The sequence below is a fragment of the Sorex araneus genome, chromosome 4 (genome assembly GCF_027595985.1).
Source record: "Sorex araneus isolate mSorAra2 chromosome 4, mSorAra2.pri, whole genome shotgun sequence".
NCBI classification, from domain to species: Eukaryota; Metazoa; Chordata; class Mammalia; order Eulipotyphla; family Soricidae; genus Sorex; species Sorex araneus.
The window spans coordinates 36155954-36181092 of record NC_073305.1 but is presented as its reverse complement, the minus strand read 5'-3'; the positions used below and the strand labels follow the sequence as shown (position 1 = coordinate 36181092).

The following is a 25139-nucleotide window of genomic DNA, read 5'->3' as shown; positions in this document are numbered from 1 at the left end:
TACACACAGGAGGAACACAGGGGTCTCCCTGCCCTGCCACACAGCCTGGGCGCTCTCCTACCCCATCCGCTCAACTGTGCCGAGAACCATGTCCCCTCCCAGCAAACAGAGGAATCCAAACCCTCGTCAGCCTGTCCTTTAGGAGCAGTTTCCGGAATCACTAAATCTTTGGACATCTGGAACAAATCAGTTCCACTCACTGTAACAACTGGATTACAGACAAAGAATACTTTGGGGGACGAGGAATTCCCGAGACCTGTGGGCCGCTCAGAGGTCTGATGTCATCGGAGAGGAAGGTGTGCAGAGATGTGGGACTCCACCCAGCCAAGGCACAGTGCCAGCCTGTGCCACATGGGAACTGCCCAGTAGACCTGCAAGTCACACACTCTCAGGCAAGAAGCCGACCTGCATGGAGAGCTTCATGCTAAGTGAAATGAGTCAGAAAGAGAGGGACAGACATAGAGTGACTGCACTCATTTGTGGGATATAAAATAACATAATATGAGACTGACACCCAGGGACAGTAGACACAAGGGCCAGGAATATTGCTCCATAGTTGGAAGCCTGTCTCATGACCTGAGGGAGAAGGCAGCTGGGATAGAAAAGGGATCACTAAGACGTTGACAGTTGGAGGGATGGCTTGGGATGGGAGATGTGTGCTGAAAGTAGATAAAGGACCAGACATGACAACATCTCAGTATCTATATTGCAAAACATAATGTCCAGGAGTGGAAAAGGAGTATGGGGGAAATTGTCATGGAGGCAGAGGGAGGGTTAGAAGGAGGGGGTATTACTGGGGATATGGGTGGAAAATGTGCACTGGTGGAGGGATGTGCACTGGTGGAAAATGTCCCCTGGTGGAAAATGTGCACTGGTGGGGGGATGGGTCATTGATCATTGTATGGCTGAAACTCAAACATGAAAGCCTTTTAACTATCTCACGGTGATTCAATTAAAAGAAAAAAGAAAAAAAAAAGAGGCTGACCTGCCTTTCCAGGAAGCTGACAGGCCAGACATTTCAGGGGCGCTCCTGGGCAGCAGGGCCACTGTGGTCCCCTGAGAAGCCCCCTGTTGTGACCATGCTTTCCCCTGGGTTTAGCTAAAGAATAGAATGGGGACATAAATGGTGAGAGACAGCAAAGCACACTGGAATCCAAACCTCCCTACATTTGGAACCTTCCCGTGAAAGGTGAGACAGCCTTGGGGAGGGGGTGGGGAAGCAATACTCCCAACATGGGTTGTCAGATGGATCACATGGATTCCCTGAAGGCAGAATCCAGAATCTAAAACCAGATCAGTATTCCAAACCACCTCACCCCACACGCTGGCATGGCCACAAAGTGGCATCAACTCATGCCCCGATGACAAGCTTCTCTCCATTGGGTCTGAAATGCTAGTTTTCTTGAGCTCATCAATTTTCTGAAGGCTAATGACCTTAGTCTTTAATAAACTGAGAACCAGGAATGAATGTTTCTTCATAATCAAGTGATGGCAGACATAAGAAGCCACGGGGTCAGGGGAGCACTTCTTCCCATGCTTCTATGTTTGGCTTTATATTTTGAAAGTGAAAAATCTAATATAACAATAGCCTGAAAATGAAGCCCCAGCTCTGGATTTTATAATAAAAAAATCATTTGCTTACTCCAAGAAGCAGCTTGAAATATTTGTTTCTCTAGTATGTATCTTTTTTTCACAGTTGAGGAAAAGTTCTAGTACAAGGTTTTACTAGGGAGCAGCCACTCCTGACAGTGCTCAGGGGCATGGACTGGGGGCCATCAGGACCACCCCTGGTGGTGCTTGAGGGCCAAGAGCTACCAGGTTTCAAACCCAGGGCTTTGCACATACCAGCAAGGGCCACTTCTTTGAACCACATCTTTGGCTCTCAAACAGGCTTTTAACCTGTGTTTGTACCACCAAAAGTTCTTGGTAGTCTATTAAATAAATGTACCCTTGCTCAAAATAATGTTTTCTAATGCATAGTGAAAAAAGGAGGGTTACAAAGAAATCAATTATGCAAAAATGCAGGGATAATCTGTCACCGTCATCCCCTTGTTCATCAATTTGCTTGAGTGGGCACCAGTGATGTCTCCATTGTGAGACTTGTTATTGTTTTTGGCATATCAAATACGCCATGGGGAGCTTGCCCGGCTCTGTCGTGAGGGTGGAATACTCTTGCAGCTTGCTGGGTTCTCCTAGAGGGACAGATGAATCCAACTTGAGTCGGCCATGTGCAAGGCAAACGCCCTACCCGCTCTGCTATCGATCCAGCCCACAGGAATAATAGTACTTAAAAATGTGTGGCTGACAACACCCAAAAAGAGAGAGTGAGAAACTGGGAATGCCCTGCCACAGAGACAGGGTGGGGTGAAGGGGACAGGGTGGGGATGGTGGGAGGGATGCTGGGACCATTGGTGGTGGAAAATGGGCACTGGTGGAGGGATGGGTACTCGAACATTGTATGACTGAAACGTAAGCATGAAAACCTGTAAGTCTGTGACTTTGTCTCACGGCGATTCACTAATAAAATAAAATAAATGTGTGGCTGACTAATAATATGTAATTTTGTTTAGTCTATTAATAATTGATTAATAAAGAATATGATTCCTTCAGGGATCTAAACAGCACCATAGCTTTGTAGTAGAAATGACGGTGAATGACTTCCTGATGTATCTGCATCGCTGCAACATGAAAGATCTGTAAAGATGCTTGCTTCCTAGTGGACCAGCAAACCATCCCAGCCACACCACCGGGTCCCACCCCTCCGCCCCTCCCCCGCAGCACTACCGGGCAGGCAACAAAACGACAACAACAAAGTCCCAAGGAACTAATCCTAAAAGACACCAAATCCTTACTTACTCCCTGACGGTTCTTCCTACACATCTCTCCATAGATCTGGGTTTTAAAAATCCCCAAACTCTCCTGATCCCAAGGGGACAGATAAAAATTCCACCAGTACCAGATTCCCTCCGTGAACATCTGATAAACACATTGTCTTTGGTCTCCTTTGGAAACCCACAGTCCTTCCTACAAAGGAAGCGATGGGCTGGCCTGGAGAACTAAGAATGAAGTGTGAGCCCCCCTTATAGCACCCCAGGTCAGGTCTCCTAGAAGCATTTCTGGAGGGGAAAGGTATGAGGAGCAGGGAAACAGCTAAGCAAGGTTGCTTTTGGGGGGTTAAGTCTCATTCTTTCAATGTTTTTGTTTTGTTTTGGGGGCTATCCCTGGCTGTGTTCAGGGCTTACTCCTGGCTCTGAGCTCAGGGATCACTTTTAGTGGTACATGGAGAACCAGATGAGGTGCCAAGGATTGATCTAGAGTTGGCTGCTTATCACCTTGGATATGCTGTACATATTATTCCACATCACAGTTGCACTATTAAGATACTTTGTTGTATGGTCCACACATGTATATTTTCTGCTGGAAAGATAAACAGAGCATTATGATTCACCAGTGACACAGGGATTACGACTTGTCTTCCCCTGCACTGTGAGTCTCAAGCCTAGAGTTCTCGGCACACATGCATTGTTAGTACATAGAAACAAAGCCAAAGCATTTCATGATCATTTGTGCCATTACTACAATGAGTGGATGATGAGGACTGATTGCTATTTTATGCTGGTGGTCCATGAAATATTAAGTACCATCCTTGGAATTAAGTAAGAATTGGATTGGGATGTGGTACCACACGAAACAGTCCTCAAAAGATTCAGAAAGACAGGAATTTCAAATGTACCAGAGGGATACAAAGATGCCACACTGGCGAAATGATGAAGCTAACACAACTTACATGAGTGGCACTGGGGACAGACCATGAATCACAAAACCAGCCACAGAGGTGCAGAGTTTTCTGACACCAAGGATTAAATTTTGGAAGTTCATACTTTGCAACACTGTAGCACATGTTTTTATGGGTCATGTTTCAGCTAGTAACAACTACAGTGTTAACTTTCTTTTTCTGACCAGAAAAATGTTCACTGAGCTGAAATGATTTGCATTGATTTGGATTATCTGATTTCAATGTATCCAAGTGCCTTTGTGTACCCTAATTTTGCGCTAAAGACAGTACAGTAAGAAGTAATTTTTAAGCAATACCAGCACAATTGGCGGGGAAAGGTAAGCATCACATAATGGTTGCACTTACTTTTCTGGAAAAAAAAAGAATTTGATTTGATTGGCATCAAATCTGCCATGATTATTTTGTAAAGTATGATATTCGTGGGGCTGTTGAGTGGGGGTCTAGGGTCAAACAGCAGCAAGCAGATACCAGCCTTTGCTCCCAAATCACTTAGTTATTGGCTGAGAGCTCTCAGGTGGGCGTAATCTCTTAGCAGAGCCGTGGCCCTGTCACCACTGGTGAGAGCAGGAAGGGCACCAGTCTGTCTCCAACAGCAACACTCACAGCGGGAGGCCTGGCACCAGGAGCATCCACCCAGCCTCATCGTTTTTGAATCATCTGGAGTCAGGCTTATAAAATTCAGACATTTTGGACATGGTGCCTTCCCTCTCACTTCCACTGTACCGTGGATCCTGGGCCGCTGGGTTCTACCCAAATCTGCCACCTTAGGTTCAACCAGGAGAAAGGACCATCCTGCCTCAGCTGCAACTCTCCTTGGGTTGCCATCTGTGCACAGTGAGCAGGCCGCCCGAGGTCGCCCTAGGTGACCTGCCGGCACCCTGGCAGTGATGTGTGCCAGGCCATGTGAGGACAACCGTGCGGGGGAGGGGGAGAGACTGACTTCAGGAAATAAAGCAAGTGAGCATTCTGGAATCTGGCTCCTCAGGGCAGCTCCGGGAGGGGCGAGTTTCATCCTAGTGGACGGAGACCAACCGCACAGTCATGTAGAACAAATGACACCAACTCAGCAGAGAAACAGCGCGTACTGCCTGCTCCGGACTCTAGACATGAGAGAAGCGAGATGTCCAGCCTCCCCAGTGTCGAGCCATTTTGACCCCGCTGGGAAGAAGCTTCTACAGAGACCTTCCATGGCCTGGCTCTGTTTGGGAGCCAAGGACAGGACCAGAAAATGTGAAACTTGGTTAGGGCATAGCTAGGACATAGACTCAAGTTTCCCAGGGCTTGGGGGACAGACAGGGACCTGGAGCTCAGTTCCGGCCTCTGTAGTGCTTGTCACCAGGTGATTCCTCAGTCTGTCCCCCACAGATGCCCCCCTCCTCTTAACATCCCAATGGAAAATCTCAGCCAGTGTCTGCCTGAGCGGGTGGGCTGTGGCCCAAACCGAGATTGGTTTGGCTTGATTTCTACCCCTCCCAGTCAAGGCAGCAATCCTGCCCTTCCAGCCATGGAGTTGGCCCAGCAAAGGAAAACAGTCAGGGCCACAGGGATGGCTCAAGGGTCAGAGCTCTGAGCTCACGTTTGGCGTGCAAGAGCTCTGGGAGACTGTGTCTGAAACCATACAGTCTCCCACACCACTGGTGTGTGTGTGTGTGTGTGTGTGTGTGTGTGTGTGTGTGTGTGTGTGTCCGTGTGGTGGGGGCCTCAGCTCTTTTCCCCAAAAAAGAAGAAAAGAAAACATTCAGTTCCTGAGGTGGTGGCCACCTTGTCCCCTTCCCCAGTCCTACTTGGAGGCTGGAAAGCTATTTAGGAAACTACAAATCAGATCCTCCCGGAGACGGGAAGGGATTTCCTAAGGTCATTTCCAGCTGGGCCACAGCCAGGCGCTGTGCGAGCAGGAGGCAGGCCGTGCTATTTAAAGACTGTCCACGGGGCGAAGGGCCACACCACTGGACTGAGACTCAGGAACTGCCCGCCAGGTGTTCTTCCTGCTTTGGTCACGGAGCTTTCTTCTTTTTGACCTCAGACAAGTCAACTGGCTGTCTATCAGTTTCCGACTCTGCACCAAGAAACGCAACAGTTCCAAGAACCAGCATGAAGACACCAACCACGAGGTCCTTTCATCTTCTGCCCGGGTGGCCCAGCGTCTGTCCTGCATACGGCTCCATGGACTGGCAGTGAGAACCAAGGCGACAGATGAGTGCTTCTCAACCTTTTCACCCTTGTGGACCGGCAGCGCTAGCGGTCGAGACCCCAGAGAGAGGGACTGTGGGAACAGTGCCCCATCACCACAGAGGTGTCCAGTCACCCCCAAATGGCCACAGAGCTCCAGGAGAGGCCCTTAAGGTGAGGCATGTCAGGTACTGATCTGAACAGTCAAGCCAAGATGAGAAGCTGGGGCAGAGTCAGGAACTAAACAAAGGTGACTTGCCAGTGAGAGGGAAGTGGCTCGCTGGGGTTCTGGTGGGCCCCTGTTCCTATGAGACTGCTTTGCTCCCTCACCCTTGCTGCCAGCATTTCTCAGATAAATGATGGACACTCAAAACCTGGCCCGGGGTCTGCTTCGGAACTCGAGCTCATATGAGGGGGAGGAAACTCCTATGCAGAAATCACAATCACGCAGAAGCAGAACTAGAACCATGGCTAAATCCTGCCATGTGTCCGCTTGCTCGGCACAGAGCAATTACTCTCTTGATCCCTTCCACTGGGCACAGGTGCTGGTTCCCTCCACTCCTGGTGCTGTGTCAGTAAGCTGTTGCATCGATGCATCAACTGGCACCATGGGACTCGCTCCTTGGCAGAAGACACTGCCCCTCTGTCTGCTCCCATCCCAGTGTCTGCATGTGCCTGCACTGGCCTTGCTCCGAAGATAACTCCCTCCCTCTGCCCACGTGTTCCCATTAGAGAGATGCCTGCGCTTTGAAATCATCCTCGATGTGTGCCTCCTGCAAAGTGGGAGTCACGCGCTTCTCCGGTGAGGATGTCTCCCCCGTCAGAGCAAGGGCAGAGGCTTACTCAGGGACAGGAATGTGAATCTCAGCCCACGTCCCAAAAGCACCGTTCCGTGTAGCTCTTCGTCGCTCTAGACAAGGCTATGGAAACAACGCTTGTCCTTGGAGCCACAGGAGTCCCCAGGCAGTGGCAGCCAGAGTCAGCTGTCCCTGATCCATGAACTGCTTCTGCATTTTCCCCATCCCCACTTTGAGCCTGGGCAGACACAAAAGGAAAGCAGAAAAATCTAGCCTGTGACTAATACTGGCTCAGGGCAACTGTTTTCTGGTTTGTGATCAGCTCCCACTCACCTGTCACTGTTTCACTGTCATCCCATTGCTCATCAATTTGCCTGAGTGGACACCAGTAACATCTCCATTGTGAGACTTGTTACTGTTTTTGGCATATTGAATATACCATGGGCTGGAGCGATAGCTCAGCGGGTAGGGCGTTCACCTTGCACGCCACTGACCTGGGTTCAATTCCTCTGCCCCTCTCAGAGAGCCTGGCAAGCTACCGAGAGTATCTCACCCGCATGGCAGAGCCTGATAAGCTACTCGTGGCAAATTCGATATGCCAAAATCAGTAACAAGTCTCACCATGGAGACATTACTCGTGCCTGCTTGAGCAAATCGATGAGCAATGGGATGACAGTGACAGTGAACATGCCACGGGTAGCTTGCCAGGCTCTGCCATGTGGGTGAGACACTCTCGGTAGCTTGCCGGGCTCTCCGAGGGGTCCCACTCACTCACCTAACTTTATAAAATAATAAGGATCTTTGGGTGGTGGGGACTCTGTCACATGGATTCTATGCCTGCCACAAGCTCACACTTAAGACCAAGTAGAGAGAATCCAGCTTGCAGGATTTAGGAATGTTCTGGCTGGGTAAGGGGCCGGCACGCGCACAATGGGACATGTGCCCTCACTACAGAGAGAAAGGCAGCCCCAGTCGCCTCTGTGCCCAGGGAGAGATGCCCGCTTTGATGGTGGAGCTTCTCCTAGCTTACCCACCTCCTTTCAGAGCTGGAGCTTACACAGGGAGAATGTCTCCTCTGAGCTCCCCAGCTTTGGAAACTCTGGTCTTGAACTAACCAAGGCCCAATCCTGGCAGCACCCAAGGCCAGTGTGCAGGAAGTAAGAGGGTTTGGAAATCAGTGTTCCAGACATAAGTCTGCTCCCAGCCCCTGAGCAAGGTACCCATTCTTCCTGGTCTTGTGCTCCCTCCTCACCGGCAGGAATGAAGAAATGAATATCTAATTCTCTGCTGGGTCCTGTTGGTGGGGGAATTCAGTGAATTCCCAGTGGTTGCTCTCTTCTGCTAAAGCTTTCCCTGTGCCTAACACCTGTGGAAGCGCTGAACTATGTATCAACAGATTCAATACTCGGAACTTCCCTGGGTATTGTTGGTGTTGTTATTATCTCCCCACTCCCACCCCCACGCCTCCCATTCTAGCGACAAGGGCACAGGTATAAAGATGCCAGACACCTTGCCAAAGGCCATGCTCTGGAGAGACACTAGGGTGGAGCTTACAGAAACTGAGGCATCTGCGGGGACCCAGTGCCCAGTGTGTGCAGAAGCAACAGAGCTCTCTACCCCTTCCTGGTGCAAGACGGTTCTTTCCACCACCATGCGCCAATTCAGGCCACAGTGCCACTCTTGAGAATACTTGGCTTTAATCTCCAGCTCTCAGGTGCAGCTACCCTCTGCCTGAAGGCTGGTCTTTCATACACGGAGCTCTCCACCTCACAGCCAAGGGCTTCGGGAAATGCATTTCTCAACCATCCTTACCATAATCACAGCATTTCTAGGGCTGTAACCATAGGGCCATTATACGTGGTCACTCAATGGCTCCTGTAACTTCACAAGTATTCCACTGTGTCTGCCCACTGCCCTTAAGAGTTCTTTCACTATTGGAATTGGCCAGCCAAAAGGCACTGGAACGTTCCATTGGCCTCCTATGGGATGCATCAAATATATATGCATATTGGCTCAACTGCCATCGTCTGTGTTTTAACCACATGCGATGTTTTCTTAGGTCCTGTCGCTATTCAGACAGACAAAACAAAACATAGTTGCATCTTATTAAAAATGGAATTTTCAATCCTGTTTAACAGAAACAGCCTCAGCCCTATTCCTGGACATTTTGGAATGGGTTTATTTTGGAGCCGTTCTTGAGACCATGGGAAAGCATAGGTTCAAAATCGCAGGGTTGATTATTTTAGGAGACAGCAGAATTCTGTCAGAATTCTTACTCTCTGGAGAAAAAAAAACCAAAATCACTCATGAGTCCCAACCCCAGAGAGCATTTCCCCGTTTGGCCCCTGGCCACATGGCATGACCCTGGACGCCCAGATGCCTTCCCGCGCTCTGTCAGCCTAAGATGGCTCCTCAGCTGGAGGGTGAGAGGCTATTTCCTGTCACAGCAATTTATACTGCATTGACCGCTGGTTTGGCAGGGAGCATTTCTCTATTTGAAGCGGTGGTCTCTCAGACAACTGGACCTGTAGTTTAATGCAAAGGCTCAAGGACACCAGGCTAACCCAGGTTCTGTGTGGCCAGAGATTATCCAAGCTACCCCAGGGATACTAGGGGGCCTCCAGAGTCATTTCTGGTGGTGCCCAAGAGGCCACATGGTGCTAGGGACAGAGCCCAGGGTTGTACTCTCTCCCAACCCCATCATCTTCCTCGACTACCTTTGGCTTCAACTTTTCAGTCACCACTCACAGGAGAACAAACTTCTCACGACAGCATGGAAAGCGGCTCCATGCCAAGTGCCTTTGGGAGCCTAGGGGAAAACATCCTGTGGGGGATCAATACAAAACAATGCCCCCAAAGTCCAGGCCTGCCGAGGGTGCACCCATGCCGGGATGTGGGGGCCCTGCTCTGCGGACATGCCCAGGGCTGTGGGAAGAGAGGTGGCTGGGAGAGCAGCAGCTAAGGAATTCCAGCTGGAACACGCTGCCACTGGGTGGAACAGACGCCCCAGGCCCGGAGCTTCTGCCTTTCGCTGTCTTCCTATGCGGGCTTAGCTGCACTCATACAGCTCTGAACACAGACTTCTCCCAGCTTCAGGGAGGAGCCCCAACTCAGAGACCTGTCAAATCCAGCTTCTCATTCTCTCACTATTTCTGCTGAGCATCCCTTCTCTCCAGAGTGAAGATGCCCAGGGGGATCCTGTCTCCACCTATGCTCTTGGGTTTCGCCTTCCCGGCAGGCCTGATACCCTCCCTGGAAGCTGTTCCACAGCCCTGAAAGGCCCCAGCCCCCTCCTCCCTTGCGCTGACCAGGAGGTGCACCATTGCTGCATCTGCTGCCCCATCCCACCCACCCTGGGCATATCTGGAGAGGGGCGCCCATATACTGCTCCGTTGTGCAGCCTGGTGTCCAGTACCGGTGAATGAAACAATAATGGCATGTGTACCCGGTTCCAAACAACAACAAACCAAGAGAATGAAATGACAGCCAAAGCAGCCTGTTTCTGCTGGAAGCCTCATAAGCCACTGTCAACCCACTTTGAGTCTCGGCCCTCACCGCAGTCGAGTGTGTCCTTGCTTACTTTGTGCCTGGCTGAACTCTCTCCAAGGTTGGGGCGAAGCCAATGGCCATGAAACCCTGGGTTTGGCTTTGTATTGCGATGTATTCAATTACCAATCAATGTTTCTCTGGTGGCTCCTTTCAGGAAAACTATAGGCCACAGAGTATAATGAAGGTTGAACAGTGGATTGAGCCAAAAAGGCTAATTTGACAGATGAGGGGCTGGGGGTGGAGGGCGCTCCTGGCGAAAAAAGCTCATCGTAAGGAGGGGTCTACTCTTGGTTTCAAGGACTCTGAGCATTCTTTATGTAGGAGGCTGCATTCCTGCTTCTGGTACCCATGGCCCCACAGTCACCCATGCCCTTGGCTGTGTAACCTTGAACTTCTTCTAGGAAGCAGAGGGGACACTGCTATCTTTAACCTCATCTTGGTCATGGGACTTAGCTGTACCCACAGCATAAGTCTGAGCTAGGTGTGCCCCAGCTTTGGCCGAGGCCTGAGGAAGAATGCATGGCCATGCCTACCCTCTGCGCCCTGACCTTCTCATGGGAAGAAGAGGCCCCAGACCAGTCCAGTAGGTCCTGCTGAACAATCAAAGTTTCCAAAGATGGGCTGAGTTAGGATGGTGGAGGCTAGCCAGGATGGGGCTACCCCCTCTCCTGAACGCAAATGCATTCAGTGAGTTAGCCAGAATCCAACCAAATCCAGCCAGACCAGCCGGTCCTCAGGTGATTACAGATTGCAGATCCAGGAAAATACATGACTACAATTGGATTTTGAAGTGGCTGATTATGCAGTGTGTGTGTCTGTGTCTGTGTGTGTGTGCGCGCATGCGCATGCAAGCAGCTGATACATAGAGAATTCTGTGTTGTGGTTGACACACCAGCTCTCACATTATGGATTACTGAGCACTGGAGAGTGGGCCTAGGGAGCCAGGCTGGGGTGGCAGAGGCAGTGAGCACGAGCTTCTCACTAACCACATCTGGAGTTTTGTGTGAAACTCCAGCATGGGGCTAGAGTGACAGCACAGCAGGTAAGGCATTTGCCTTGCACACGGCCGACCGGGATTCAATTCCCAGGATCCCATATGGTCCCCCGAGCACCGCCAGGAGTAATTCCTGAGTGCATGAGCCAGGAGTAACCCCTGTGCATCGCTGGGTGTGACCCAAAAAGAAAAAAAAAACCCAAAAACTCCAGCATGAAAAGCACAATTCAGCAAGGATGGTCTGACCAGCAAGAACTGTGACACATGGACTTTCCTGCCCAATATTTCACCTTGAAGCAAGTGAATATCATCCCACTGCACAAACTTTTCCTTGATCCAAAATAAACTTCCCATATTTATAATCTGTCTCCAGAGAAAACAAATCCATGTACTTTTGCTTCATTACATTTTCCCTAGGACACTCTTTAGATGACCTGTTCAAAATTAAAATGAGTGACCTGATAATTTATGAATCTTCCTGAGAATAGGTTTCTCTAATAATCCCAGGAAGACTTTCCTATGTATGTTAAGTAATTCCAAGATCCACTCTGTATACTTGCAGTAATTTTCTAAGCTTCATAAAATTTCCAAGCTTGCTCCTTTAATCGACCACTCTTGTTCTCAGCAAAAGTAATGCTAATTATGGGGGCCAGAGAGACAGAAGATAGGGCACTTTCCTTGCACAGGGATGATCCAAGTTTGACCCCTGGCATCCCATTTGGTCTCATGAATCCTGCCAGGAGTGGTGCTTGAACATAGAGCCAAGAGTAAGTCCTAAGCACTACCAGGTGTACCCCCAAGAGCAAAAAAAATTAATAAAAGTGAAAAGTAATGCTAATTAATATTTAAGTACTTTGGAGAGAGATGTATGCATAGGGTAAGAGGTTATCCACTGTTCCCCGAAATAAACCCAAAAGAATGTTAGTATTCCTGGGGCCAGAACAATAGTACAACAGGTAGGCCACTTGCCTAGCACATGGTCAACCCAGGTTCTATCCCTTAAACCCCTTACAGTCCTCTAAGCCTTATCAGGAGTGATCCCTGAGCACAAAGCCAGGAGTAAGCCCCGAACACCTTCAAGTGTGGCCTCCGAAGAAAACGAAGCAAAATAATGTTATCATTTCTTTCCTTAGATAAGAAAGTTTATACTATTTGGCATAGTTGTAGTTAGGGATGTGTTATTTTCCTTCCTTCCTTCCTTCCTTCCTTCCTTCCTTCCTTCCTTCCTTCCTTCCTTCCTTCCTTCCTTCCTTCCTTCCTTCCTTCCTTCCTCCCTCCCTCCCTCCCTCCCTCTCTCTTTTCTTTCTTTCTTTCTTTCTTTCTTTCTTTCTTTCTTTCTTTCTTTCTTTCTTTCTTTCTTTCTTTCTTTCTTTCTTTCTTTCTTTCTTTCTTTCTTTCTTTCTTTCTTTCTTTTTCTCTCTCTCTCTTTCTTTCTCTCTTTCTCTCTCTTTCTTTCTTTCTTTCTTTCTTTCTTTCTTTCTTTCTTTCTTTCTTTCTTTCTTTCTTTCTTTCTTTCTTTCTTTCTTTTTCTCTCTCTCTCTCTTTCTTTCTCTCTTTCTCTCTTTCTTTCTTTCTTTCTTTCTTTCTTTCTTTCTTTCTTTCTTTCTTTCTTTCTTTCTTTCTTTCTTTCTTTCTTTCTTTCTTTCTTTCTTTCTTTCTTTCTTTCTTTCTTTCTTCCTTCACCGTGAGACAGTTACAAAGCTTTCATGATTGACTTTCAGTCATACAACGATCGAATACCCACCCCTGCACCAGTGTGCATTTTCCACCACCAATGTTCCCACTATCCCTCCTGCTACCCCCACCCCCTCCCACTCCCTGCCTCTGAGGCAGACACTTTCCTTCTTACTATCTCTCTACTTGGGCATCATGGTTTGCAATACAGATACTGAGAGGCCATCATGTTTTGTCCTTAGTCTACTTTCAGCACACACAGGATGGACTCTTTCTATCACTCCACTCAAACGGAACTCTCACCGTTAAAGGAAGGGACTCAGGACTGCCTCTGAGGAAACAGCTTTCAAGACTGAAGCTTATTATTGAGCTGTGCCTGGAGGGGCTTTCTGGCCCCAAAGCTAGAACAATCTTTCAGAGGACTTTGTCTCGAAAGGAAATCATTCTCTGAAATGTGGTTGCGTGAGCAGCACTGGCACCTGAGAGAAGTCTGCAATCAAAGGCTGGCAAAGAGGAAACAGCAGGCCTCCGTGTGGTCACCTTTGCCCCGGGGACACACACCCACCGAGCCAGGAAACCTGAGGACAATAGAGAGACTGTCTGTGCCCACACATCAGGCCCGGCCTCCTCCTCACCCTCGCTCCTGCCACAGAAGCACCGCTGGTTTTGAGAACGGATGTTGCAGTTATACCGTGTGGAAAAGCAGAAGGGCAAGAGCCCTTTCCTGTCTCTCCTAAGGTGAAATCATATGAAATCTCCTCAAACGGCTTATTAAATATTGGCAATTTTACGTGATTCAGTTAACACAGTGAGTAAATATGACATTTTCTCCCCCACTTCCCTGTCCCTCCTCCTCAATACAGATACTCACAGAAACACATTAGCTGATTTGTGAGAGGTAAGAATTCCAAACCCAAACCAAACCGAACTCTTCCCCGCTCCCCCATAGCAGTGTAAGAGTAAAGCTTTGTCTGTTGGTTTTGGGACCACACCTGGCGATGCTCTGGGTTACTCCTGGCTCTGCACTCAGGAATTAATCCTGCTCAAGGAACCAGATGGCATGCTGGGGGTCGAACCTGGGTTGGCTGCATGTAAAGGCAAACGCCCTACCTGCTGTACTATTGCCCAGCTCCAAATGATCACTGTTAAAACTCTCTTATAGGGTGGTGCTGTGGGTCAGTGATAGTGCACATGACAAGCATGTATGAGGCTCTGGGTTCAATCTCCAGCACCACGCAAATCATATAACGCAGCTTTTGAAAATGTGAAACATTATGGCTCATTAGTTGTATTCACCTTCTGTAGTGGGGATGCTATACACACTCAGGTTTTGGGGTTCACCAGAACACAGTGGTGAAAGCAGCATGGACTCACCCAGACAGCAGCAGTTGACCTCGGAGCTGCAGGTCGGCTGCACAGTCCTCAGAATGGCAATTTCTTTCAAACACCGTCTGTTAGAGAGATGCAACAGGAAGGCTCAAACAAGATCTAACGGTAATGAAGCAAAAAGAATAGCAATGACTGTCTTCTAAATCAGCAGGAGTCCTGAGTGGAATCACTGAAGTGCTTCTGAGTCCCGGGGTTCTAAGAAGTGTACACAGCAGCTGTTCTTTCTGCCTTTCTTCCGAGAACGTCTTAAAGTCCCTCAGTGGTGAATGGTTCAGATGAAGAAAGAATTCCTAGAATTCTTTCTCGACTGACCTGCAAAGGCCTGGTCATTTCTCTTTGTCTGTTCTTTCAGATCTTACTGGATGGTGTCCATAAGGTGGGTTCAGGTCACCTCACCTCTCACAGCCGGAAGTCAGACAGATGCTTTGTCCATAGAGTAAGGAGAACAAGGAGAAGCAGAAAAACCTCTACTTGTAATGGGCTCTGCCTGAGTGACAGGACGACATGGTCATTTTTAGTTCAAGAGGAAAAACCAAGGCAGTTAGCTCATGAGATCCCAGGCCTTGGGGGCTGACAAGAAACACTTTCCCATGTCATGGAGGGACAGTGAGCACTTCAGAGGGGCTAGGTGTCCTTCTAATAAGACCCCAGAGTCAAAAGCCAGTGTTGGGGCCTGACATTTGGGGTGCTCAAACCCTATCTTTCCAGAAAGGGGTGGGTAGGGTATGCTTGAGTTGGGCCAATCTGTGGAGGGTGTCCAGGGACTTGAGAGTGGCCATTTGGGAAGAATGACAGTTTTCCACTGAAATGCACAGCAAGTCTGTCAGCCCTCCCTGAATCTGGTCTCAATAACTCAGGGGAGTCCTAGTCTATGACACCCCGTTTCCTGTGCTCTGGTCTTACTGAGACCATTCACTCCTGCTTGGGGACATGAATCATTTTAGTGAGGCTTTTTCCTTTTTCCCTGGGCCAGTCCTGGTGGTCCTGCCCTGCTCAGGGTCTATTGCCAGCTTCATCCTTGGGGGCTGCTTCAAGCAGTGCCAAGGGACAGAACCAGGGACAGTTGAATGAAAGGCAAGTGTTCAGTGATGATTTGGAGAGAGGAGCCTGCTGCCATTTTCAATTGTAATTTGTGTACAATTAAACTATCTGTGTGTGTGTGTGTGCATGTGTGGTGTGTGTGTGTGTGTGTGTGTGGCAGGGATGGAGCCTAGGGTCTTACACACACAAGCCATACATCATACCACTGAGAACATGCCTGACCTTGTTGTCACTTCTCATGTGTGTGAGTTTTTTCCCCGACAGAACACAGCACAGTTCCAGACCAGCCTCCTATGGGACAGCCCAGACAGTACTCAGGGTGCCAGTGAGTACTGTATAGTTGCCAGCCAACAGAGAGTAAAGACTTGGACAGACAGAGTAATCTGGTCTATGGAAATTTATGTTCCCGTGCCACCTTTCCGAAAGGACCCACTGTCCCTGCCAACATGATCTGCCTTGCTTGTGAGGGGCAAACCCATGGAATCATGGGCATAAAGGGGAGGCTCCCTTGTTCTTGTGGAGATGTCAGGAGCCTAGGAGGGAACTAACTTTTAAAACATTTGGGCATTACTGACCATTTCAGCCAAGGAGGAAACAGGAAGAAGAGGGTGTGTGACTGAATAGCTCAGGAAATAGATGACTCTCTGAGGCAATGAATGAGGTCAGTGCCAATGGTGGCTTAAGCACCCAGCTAATGTAACCTAAGTCTCAGGGTTCCCCATTGACATGACCTGGCCCCCTAACTTTGTGTTCATAACTTGATCGTTATTTCTTCATGAGCATTTCCACCCCTAATTATATAAGCTTCAGGGTCCCCCCAAATCCCACTCTGGCCTTGGTGATGGGTTCCTCCTTCTCCTTGTCTTCCTTACTTCATGGGCAAAGCATCTGACTTCCAGCTGTGGGAGGTGAGGTGACCTGACCTCACCCTATAAACAACATCCAGAGAGATCTACTCCTGCCTTGCTCACCCCTGTCACTGGCTCTCTGGTGACTCCCCTGCCTCAAGGTGGTGACACCCATCACATTCTTCCTTCCAGGTGACCCAAACACAAATACTCTCACCCTTCATGGTGCAAATCAAAGTCAGATTTCTGAGCCACCGTCCCCCTCATATACACATACGCTAAGCCCCTATGTCAACTGCAGTTCCATGTACATCCTCCTCCTTCTGTCCATCTTGGTGGTAATAAATTAAATTTTATCATTCTATATATAATGTTTGTCTTCTATTTTAAAACCATCCTCCACAGGGAAGGCAGCTGTGTAGATGTTACTTATTTCTAGCTTTGCATTTTGCCCTCTAATGCTGCTGGGTTTCCACTCAACAAAGGCGATTATTGACTGACTTTCTCTCTCTCTCTCTCTCTCACACACACACACACACACACATACACACACATACACACACACGCATACTACACACACACACAGATACCATGTAAGTGTTTACTCTGGTCAGCTACAATTATGCACAAACTAGGGTGAGAAAATATAACATGAGCCTACAAATTATTCCATTTATCAAACAAAAACAGCATCAGAGACTCTCCTATTAATTCAGATCACCTTTCAGCCATAGGCATACTCTGCAAATAATGTGCTGGTTTAGTTTTGGTTTAGTTTTAGGCACCACGCCCTGCTGTAGACTGGAAAGGTGAATGACACGGCACAGGAGTGAACCCTGCGAGGCTTCCCGAATGAGCTTGGGAAGAAGATGAGCAGGGAACCAGGCAAGGGCATTTACCTCTGGGTAGACAACTGTACTTTCCCCTACACTGAGCATCATGTCTCCCACTGTGCCCTTTCCACCATGACCTCTCCCGGAGAGAGGTGAGTTAGTGTTTCCCCGTGAATATGCATGAATTTGTGACTTGTGCAGCAAAGGGGTCCTTTGTGGCTTCCAAGACTGGGTCTTTAAATGCAATCCAGCCGCCCCCAAGCTCTCTTGAAACAGGTGTCCCTGGATGCAGCTACTGTGTCTCGAGCAAGCCCAAGCTTGCCTGGGCAAGGCTCAGAGCAGAGAACATGATGGCCAGCACCTCATTCTGGCCCTTTTAGCATGATGTCACAAAAATGTATCTTCCGCCTCACTGAGCTGCCTCTGCTGACACTGTGTGGATCAGGGATGCACTTCTCAACCCAGTCCTGCCAAATTCCAAATTCACAACTCTCTGCTGTTGCTAAAACCAGTTAGTCTTGGAGTGGTTTGCTACTCAGCAGCTGATTATTGGACTCTTTCAAGCCCAATGGCTGATATGGGTAATGGTATGAACAAAAGTGGGCTACATACGCTAAGTCCTGGTAAAGCCTTGGTTTCGGCAAGAATTCTGCAAATGCCAAAATGGGGAGAGAGCAGGGAATCAAAAGATCAGCATGATGTTCTGGAGTGACTACACTGATCTTGGGAGTTCTTATGCTCTGGAACAGGGTTCATCTCTTTGAAAAAAATGACCCTATCCGCCCTCACCTTATGTCCAGTCCCTGGAAGACACACAGCATACCAACCCCCCTCCCAGCTCTAGCCCCCAGTCACACCCTTCAAACCCCGAGTGCTCAAATCCTACTCTGTCTGTAAGGTTCTGGCCCATTCTTCCTTTCTCCAACTTGTCCTCTTAGTTGGACTTGGCCTCTGTAGTCACATATTCACACACACACTCTCTTTCTCACTCACACACATACACACTTTCTCTCATACTTACATACACACTCACCCACACACTCTCTTACATACATATACACTTTTACATACACACGCCCTCACACACATACTCTCACACATATGCACATACACACTCTCAAACACACATGCACATTCTCACATACTCTATCATACTCAATATACTCTTATACACTCACACTCACACACATACACTCTCTCATATTCACACATACACACTCTCTCCTACACAGACATACTCTCACACATGTATACTCTCATGCATTCTCTCCCACACTCACACATAATGTCTCACAGTCTCTCACACATACACACACTGTCACATTCACACACATACACACTCTCTCAGATACACAGTCTCACTCTCACACACATTCTCGCATCATTTACTGAATTGGTCTTGGGTTTATAGTCCTTTTAAATACTGTAAAACAATAAATAATGAATAAAACAAGTTGGGCTCTTTTTTATTTGCCAATGATGATCAAATAGCCCCCAAAAAAGAGCATCAGAGGCAACCCCACAGCTCCCCTTCACAGCCACCCCAGGACCCACTGTCTCCCCAGGCTGTTCCCCTACAGCAGAGGGGAACTGGGTCTCCAGCCTGTAACCCACTCTGACTCCCATTTACTGTGAGGCACCTCACACCCGACAGGAAACCTGTTTGCACCCTGCTCCTGTCTCTGTCTCTGGACTCCATTCACTGTGTGTGCAGCCTTCCTAGACCATCCAGAGGGTGTATCAACGACCTCCATGACTTAATTCACCCCTTGCACCTTTCTATGTGCCAGCCTGTGCTTGGGCCTTTAAGCTGATGAGACTAAGGCACTGAAGAGGTTCTCTTGTGATTTTGCCTGACAACATGACTTAAAGTGCTCCCATGTGTTCCTTCCTCCTCATCTTCCGGCCAGAGCAGTCCGATGGTCTGTGCAACTTTCATATCGGCACACAAAGGTTAAAAATCAGCTCTGCTTCCTGGAGGGGGCTTAGAGCTCCTAATCTTTCTTCCCTGCCAAATGAGCCAACATCTGGGAGACACATGGAGAAAGATCATTAAATTATCTTTTTATTTATTTTCTTCATAACCGGGAAAAGGAGAGTAAGCAAAGTTTATTCTCCCAGAATTTTCTCAGGCTCCTGGACAGGCGTTTCTATCTAAGAACAATATTTTTCTTTCATTTTAATTTGAACCACAGAGTCATATGTTTCAAACAGTAACAACTGCTGCCATACACCTCCCTAGACTGAGCCCTGTTCCCCATGAGCAGGCGCTTCTGCCTTTGTCCACGTATGTTTCTTGAGATGATTATTTCGGTACGACATGCTGATCCGATGCCTTGGTTCTTTCTTCTTTTGGAGGGGGATCCAAAGCAGTGTTCTGGGTGCCCAGGGGCCCCTCCCAGAGATTCTCAGCCAACTGGACCAGTGGGCTAATGCCAGCAGATTAAAACGTGGTGCTGCTGGGGAATCACCCATGCCCAAATGTGGTGCTTGGGCAGTGGGGTTGAGGGTGAGCAGAGCCACATCCTGGGGTGCTTGAGGGACCATGTAATGCCAGAGATTAAGTTGGGTTTGGCCGCATACACGGCAGATGCCTTTACCCCTGCACTATCTCTGTGGCCCCTGATATGACTACTTCTTGATTTATCTGACCTAGACAGTACCTTAATGGACTCATGCCTTACTACACAAGAATTTATCTCTTATACAACAGTTCTCTCTCCTCTGCCTCCCTGATTTTGAGAGGCAAGGTGATGCTTCTCCATCATGCACTGCCTCAGAATCACCTGGCCAGCTTGTCAACTACAGACTGCTCGGCCCACCCCGGGAGTTTCTGATTTGTGGCTTGGGAATGGGTCCTAAGATTGTGCTTCCAAGTAGCATCCCCAGAGAGGCTGATGTGACTAGTCTAGTGACCACAGTAAGACACACTGATCTACTGATGCCCTCTGCAACTTTAAATAATTAAGTGACTTATTGGTAGTGAGTTTCACAGTATTGCTTGTCTTACTAGGTGAAAATAATAAGATACTCAGAGAATTTCTGTAATTCTAGTTTTACCTCTCAACAGTCCAAAGTAGTGACATCCACACTTTATATTCCTACCTCAGCTCTGAATTGATACACGTGGGAAACCAGTGAACAGCACTAATGTTACTATAGCTACATCTATCACAGAGTCCTCTCTGCAGGTGCAAAGTCAAACTTCTGGACACTGAACTTTGCCTTAAGGGGAAATATTTGTAGTCAAGAGCACTTCTCTTGGACTCATATATTTGCTCAAAATATCATGATATCTAAATTTTTATACTTGGGTGGGGGTCACACGGGTGGTGCTCAGGGCTTACTCCTGGCTCTGTGCCAGGCAGTCACTCTGAGCAGCGCTTGGTGGGGGGCGGGAGAGGGCACATACGTGGTGTTGGGTGTTGGGGATGGAACCAGAGTATAGCCGTAACCCCTGTACTATCTCTCTGGTTCCAACTTCTGTTATATTCTAACTAAGACAGACTGATCTTATTTCTACTTTTCTAGGAGTTAGTGATGGCCTTTATTCTCTAACACACTGAAACCATATCCTGCATATTTGCTGCTTTCTTGGCATTCTGTCTACTACTCACATTGTTCTTTTCAAAGTTCTCAACTGGCCGATCGTTTTGTAAACTGTCTGCACAGCTCTAGGTCTTTGTTCCACAGGTCCTTCCCCTCTACATCTTGCTCCTTCTGGTTGTCGCCCTTCTTTGTTGGCATACGCAGCTCCATAAAAGGGTTATTTGCAGAGCAACTTCCTGGGTCCTTGCTTATCCGAGAAGTATTATGATCTCATACTTGAACGCTAGGTTAAGTATAAATTTTCGTTTCAAAATCTCTTTCTCTAGGAACACTGAACTCCTCTCTCACCATACCCCAGGTCTCAAGCTGATAAGGACCCCTATTTGTTATGACTCTATTTCTATCAGAAGCTGATAAAGAACCCCCCACTTATAGTACTCCCTGTTGGAAAGTGTTTAGACTTTCCATAAGCCTCAGGATTAGTGATATTTCAAAATGATGGATCTAGCACATTTTCAATTTGGCTCGCTTGTAACCTGGTGAATCCTTTAGATTTAAAAAATAAAGCAAGGCCACAGATATAGTATGGGAGTCAAGGCATATATCATATATACACATACTTCCTGTGCTCTTTCGCCAGCCCTTATGGTGCATGTCCTGTCTGCAAGAGGCCAACTCCAATTCAGTTGCAGTACTGCATGGTAACTCAGGCACCACTGGGTGTGTCCCAGGTAACCCACAGTACCACAAAGGCCTTTGTTTTGACTGCAAACATGGTTGGCAACCTAGTTGACTGGGAATCCCCAGAGCCTCCTAAGTACCACCCCCAAAATTAATGTCTCTAACTCTTGGAAATTATATTCTGCTATCTCTCCTTATTTTCCATTTCCTCTGTTTTCTTTTTCTGACCTTCTTGCCACTCCAGTGGGGGACCGTGAGGATCAATTCTTTAATTTCCTTTTCTGTTAGCTGCCCATGTTGCTGACCGGTGGTTTCTCATTAGACTCTTCTTATCTTTCCACTAAATGTGGAAGCAACTATCCTGCTATTTTCAAGAACCTTTTCTTCTTCCCTGATTCCTTCTGTTAAAGAAAAAATCCCAACCATTTCTAATGGATGAAATACAGCCATCATACTCCTTATATTTATTCAGTTTGTTTTCGGAGCCACACCTGGAAGTGCTCAGAGCTTACTCCTGGCTCTGCACTCAGGGATCTCTCCTGGCAGGACTTGGGGAACCATATGGGATGCCAGGAATGGAATCTGGGTCGGCCACATACAAGGCAGTACCCGCTGTACCATCAATCTGGCCCCGAACTCCTATATTTATTACATGGCTTTTAAGGTGGTTTCTAAAGGTTTGCAATAACTTCTACTCCCTGAATGATTTATTTTCTAAGTCATTCTTCTTGGTTTATTTTGACCCCTTTTTCCCCCTCCATGTACCACATTTCCCCTTAATATCAGGTTTCCTTGGTTTTCCATTCCCATTTCAGAATAAGTAAAAGGGCAGACTGGAAAATCTGTGGATGTGTCTGGGCGGATGATGGGAAGGGTTGTCAGCTCTTATACTGGAGGCTCCAGAGGCCCCAGGAAGTGAGGCCCATGAGGGGAAGCAGCTGCCCGGCTGCCTCAGCTGGGACACTGCTCCAGAGAGCATACTGCTTCCCTGGCATCTGTCAGAGCAAGGCTCTTCTCCCCCCACCCCTACATCCTTCTGTCTCCTTGGCTCACCCCGCTGGTCTCCTTAGCAGTGAATGCCTCTTCCCAGGGTCTCACCACTATTATTCACTATTATTTTCCAATCACTGCCATGAGATCCTGGGCACAGACATGAATCTTGGTGCACAGTTGCCATCTTGGACAGGAAGTGACCAGAACAGCATTTTAACTCCCATTTCTCTGCCTCCCTGACTTTCCCCGGGCTGCCCTATGGAGTGCCCAGGCTGACCTGTGTCCTTTGTCACTGTCTGGAGATGATACCAACTTCCTCTCAGCCTGTGTGGAACTTACCAGCTTTCAGCCCCACCTCTTCCCCTCATCTTTCCCCTCTGCCCCTTCCCTCCTCACGCTTCCCCCCACCCCAGCCCATAGGCCAGTCCTTCTGTTTCACCCACCCACTTTGCGCCCAGCATGTCCCCCCTACCCCCGTCCCAAGTCTCCTTCACTCAGCTGGAGTCTCCTCCAGGCAGCAGTGACCCATGGGCCAGCCTGACCCCTTCAGACTATTCATGGTGGTTGGAAGAGTTCATGTTTAAACCCCAAACAAGCATCCAATGAGTGGACACAGATAAAGTGTTGTCCATATTTGTGGAGTGGGCAGTTGGCCTGCCTGGAGCCCTCTCCTGCCCACAGCTCATGCAGTGGCTGATAACTGCTTGGGCCTCTGCTGCAAGGCACTGCCCATGCTGAGTGGACACCGTCCTCCAATGCACCCTAGAAGTACCTCAGAGAAGGGACAGCTATGGGTCATACTTTTATGCTGCAGACTTGAGCCAGGGCTGGATACCAGTTGAGACCACAGCCTTGTTCAGCCTCCTTCCTTAACCTCCCTGCAGAAGGCAGCCTTGTTCGGCCACGTGAGCCAAGTCCCCATCTCAGACTTGACGGAAGAACAGAAGAGTAGAAACTAGGGGAGAAATTGGGGCTGCCCCAGTAAGAATCTCACTACTTACAAGACATCCAGGACCCTCAACGCTTTTCAGTGCCTCTGTTGACACTAATCTATACATGTCCCCCAAAGCTTAGAGAGCCAGAGAGCTTGGAGGGTTGCACGGCATGGCCCCCACCCTCACACAGGAGGTTGAGTTATCCCCCCAAAACTGTTCTTCCTAACCTCACCCAGGGCCCTGCCTCTGTGGTGATGTTGGTGTGGGAGCCAAGATTTTAAGCTGCCTCAGGAGCCCATATCACCTGCCTGTTTCCCGTGGAGCAGCCAACAGGGTGCAGACACCCACTGCCACCCCCAGCTCTGCTGCACAGCCTTGCAAAGCAGCACCCATGCTGCTCCAAAGCCCCCCTCCACACACACACACACACACACACACACACACACACTGCTGCCCCCAACCCTCACCCTTGTCAGCAGTGTCTCCTGGCATGATCAGTGTTCAGGCTCCAGGGAGGTGGGCATTGGTCAGTTCTAATTCAACCAGCCATTCTTCGCCCCCACCAATGCAACCTTCACTGGGCACCTACTCAGGGCCAGTCTAAGACAGTCCCGGAATGGGGGACATGGCCAGGGGCTGCACAGCTAGGTCACACCCTCAAAGGCATTTTCCCTTTCTATGTGACAGGGGAGAGCCTCCATTCTGTTGAAGTTCCTCCTCCTGCTCCGTTCCCCCTCACACACTGCACACACAACCCATCACATAATTCATCATTTTGCAAATGAGGAATGAGGGGTCCAGAAGAAAGCCATGGCCTCCCACAGCAGGCAGCCTGAGTCTCCAGCGCTCTCTCTCTCTCTCTCTCTCTCTCTCTCTCTGGCCATTATTTCCGCCATCTATGCCACCAGGCCGGAGGGTTCCAGCTGTGAGCTGTACGGGGCTGACCTGATTCTTCTGGGCGATCTTCTGCCCCTTCTTCCAGCGGAGCACGGGGGTCAGGGCCGGCAGCTCCCTCTCCTCCTTGCTGGTCACATGCTCTCCCAGGCTGTAGGCAGCTTCAAACACGATGGGGCTGATGACGTCCTGCACCCGCCGCTGGAACAACAAATGAGCACATGAGCCGTGGCGTGGTTGGGCTGACGCGTGGGGCGCACGGCGCTGCAGAGGACGGGGCCTGTCCCCATGCATGGCCCCCTCTCCACCTCACCCCACCCCACCGGGGGAGGATTTTATGATTTCCCCCATTTCCGATGAGGTAACCGAGGCCGAGAGCCGTTAATGTCTTGTCCAAGGTCACTCTGTTAACGAGCAGGGGGCTTTTGACTCTACCTGGCCTGGTGCTAAATCATCTTCCTTTCAACATCTGGAAGGAATTAACTTACTCATCTCCCAAATATTCTCACAAGCCAGCTGGCGGGCGGGTGGGAAGCCTCACTCGGCGTGAGCTAACCCTTCGCACTCGATCCCGAGTCTGCACCCCCTCCCCACGGCACTTCCTTTGCATTGAGTGTCATGGACTGTGAGTCAGAGCCACAGAGAGAAAGACACGGAGGGTCCAGAACTGGTGGACGTTGGAGCCAGGGATGAAAGAATGACTCTTGGGGCTGGAGTGATAGCACAGCAGGTAGGGCATTTGCCTTGCATGCGGCCAACCTGGGTTCAATTCCCAGCATCCCATATGGTCCCCTGAGCACTGCCAGGGGTAATTCCTAAGTGCAGAGCCAGGAGTAACCCCTGAGCATCGTCGGGTGTGACCCAAAAAGAAAAAAAAAAAGAAAGAATGACTCTTTTTGCTGTTGTTGTTGTTTGTTTTAAGGTCACACCTGGTGGGGTTCAGGATTGACTCCAGGCTCTGCGCTCAAGGATTATTCCTGGTGGGGCTCAGGAAACC

At 48.9% G+C, this 25139-nt stretch overlaps 1 protein-coding gene across 1 annotated transcript in view; it reads right to left on the bottom strand.

Annotated features, from left to right (window-relative positions):
- The window catches only part of ITGA9 (integrin subunit alpha 9), a 327700-nt gene that overhangs the window by 140058 nt on the left and 162503 nt on the right, over positions 1 to 25139 (bottom strand). Inside the window, exons 16-17 of the mRNA XM_055137107.1 lie at positions 24194 to 24343; positions 14354 to 14430 (exon numbers count right to left, since the gene is read on the bottom strand). Coding sequence (XP_054993082.1) covers positions 14354 to 14430; positions 24194 to 24343 — 227 coding nt within the window. The remainder of the gene's footprint in view (positions 1 to 14353; positions 14431 to 24193; positions 24344 to 25139) is intronic.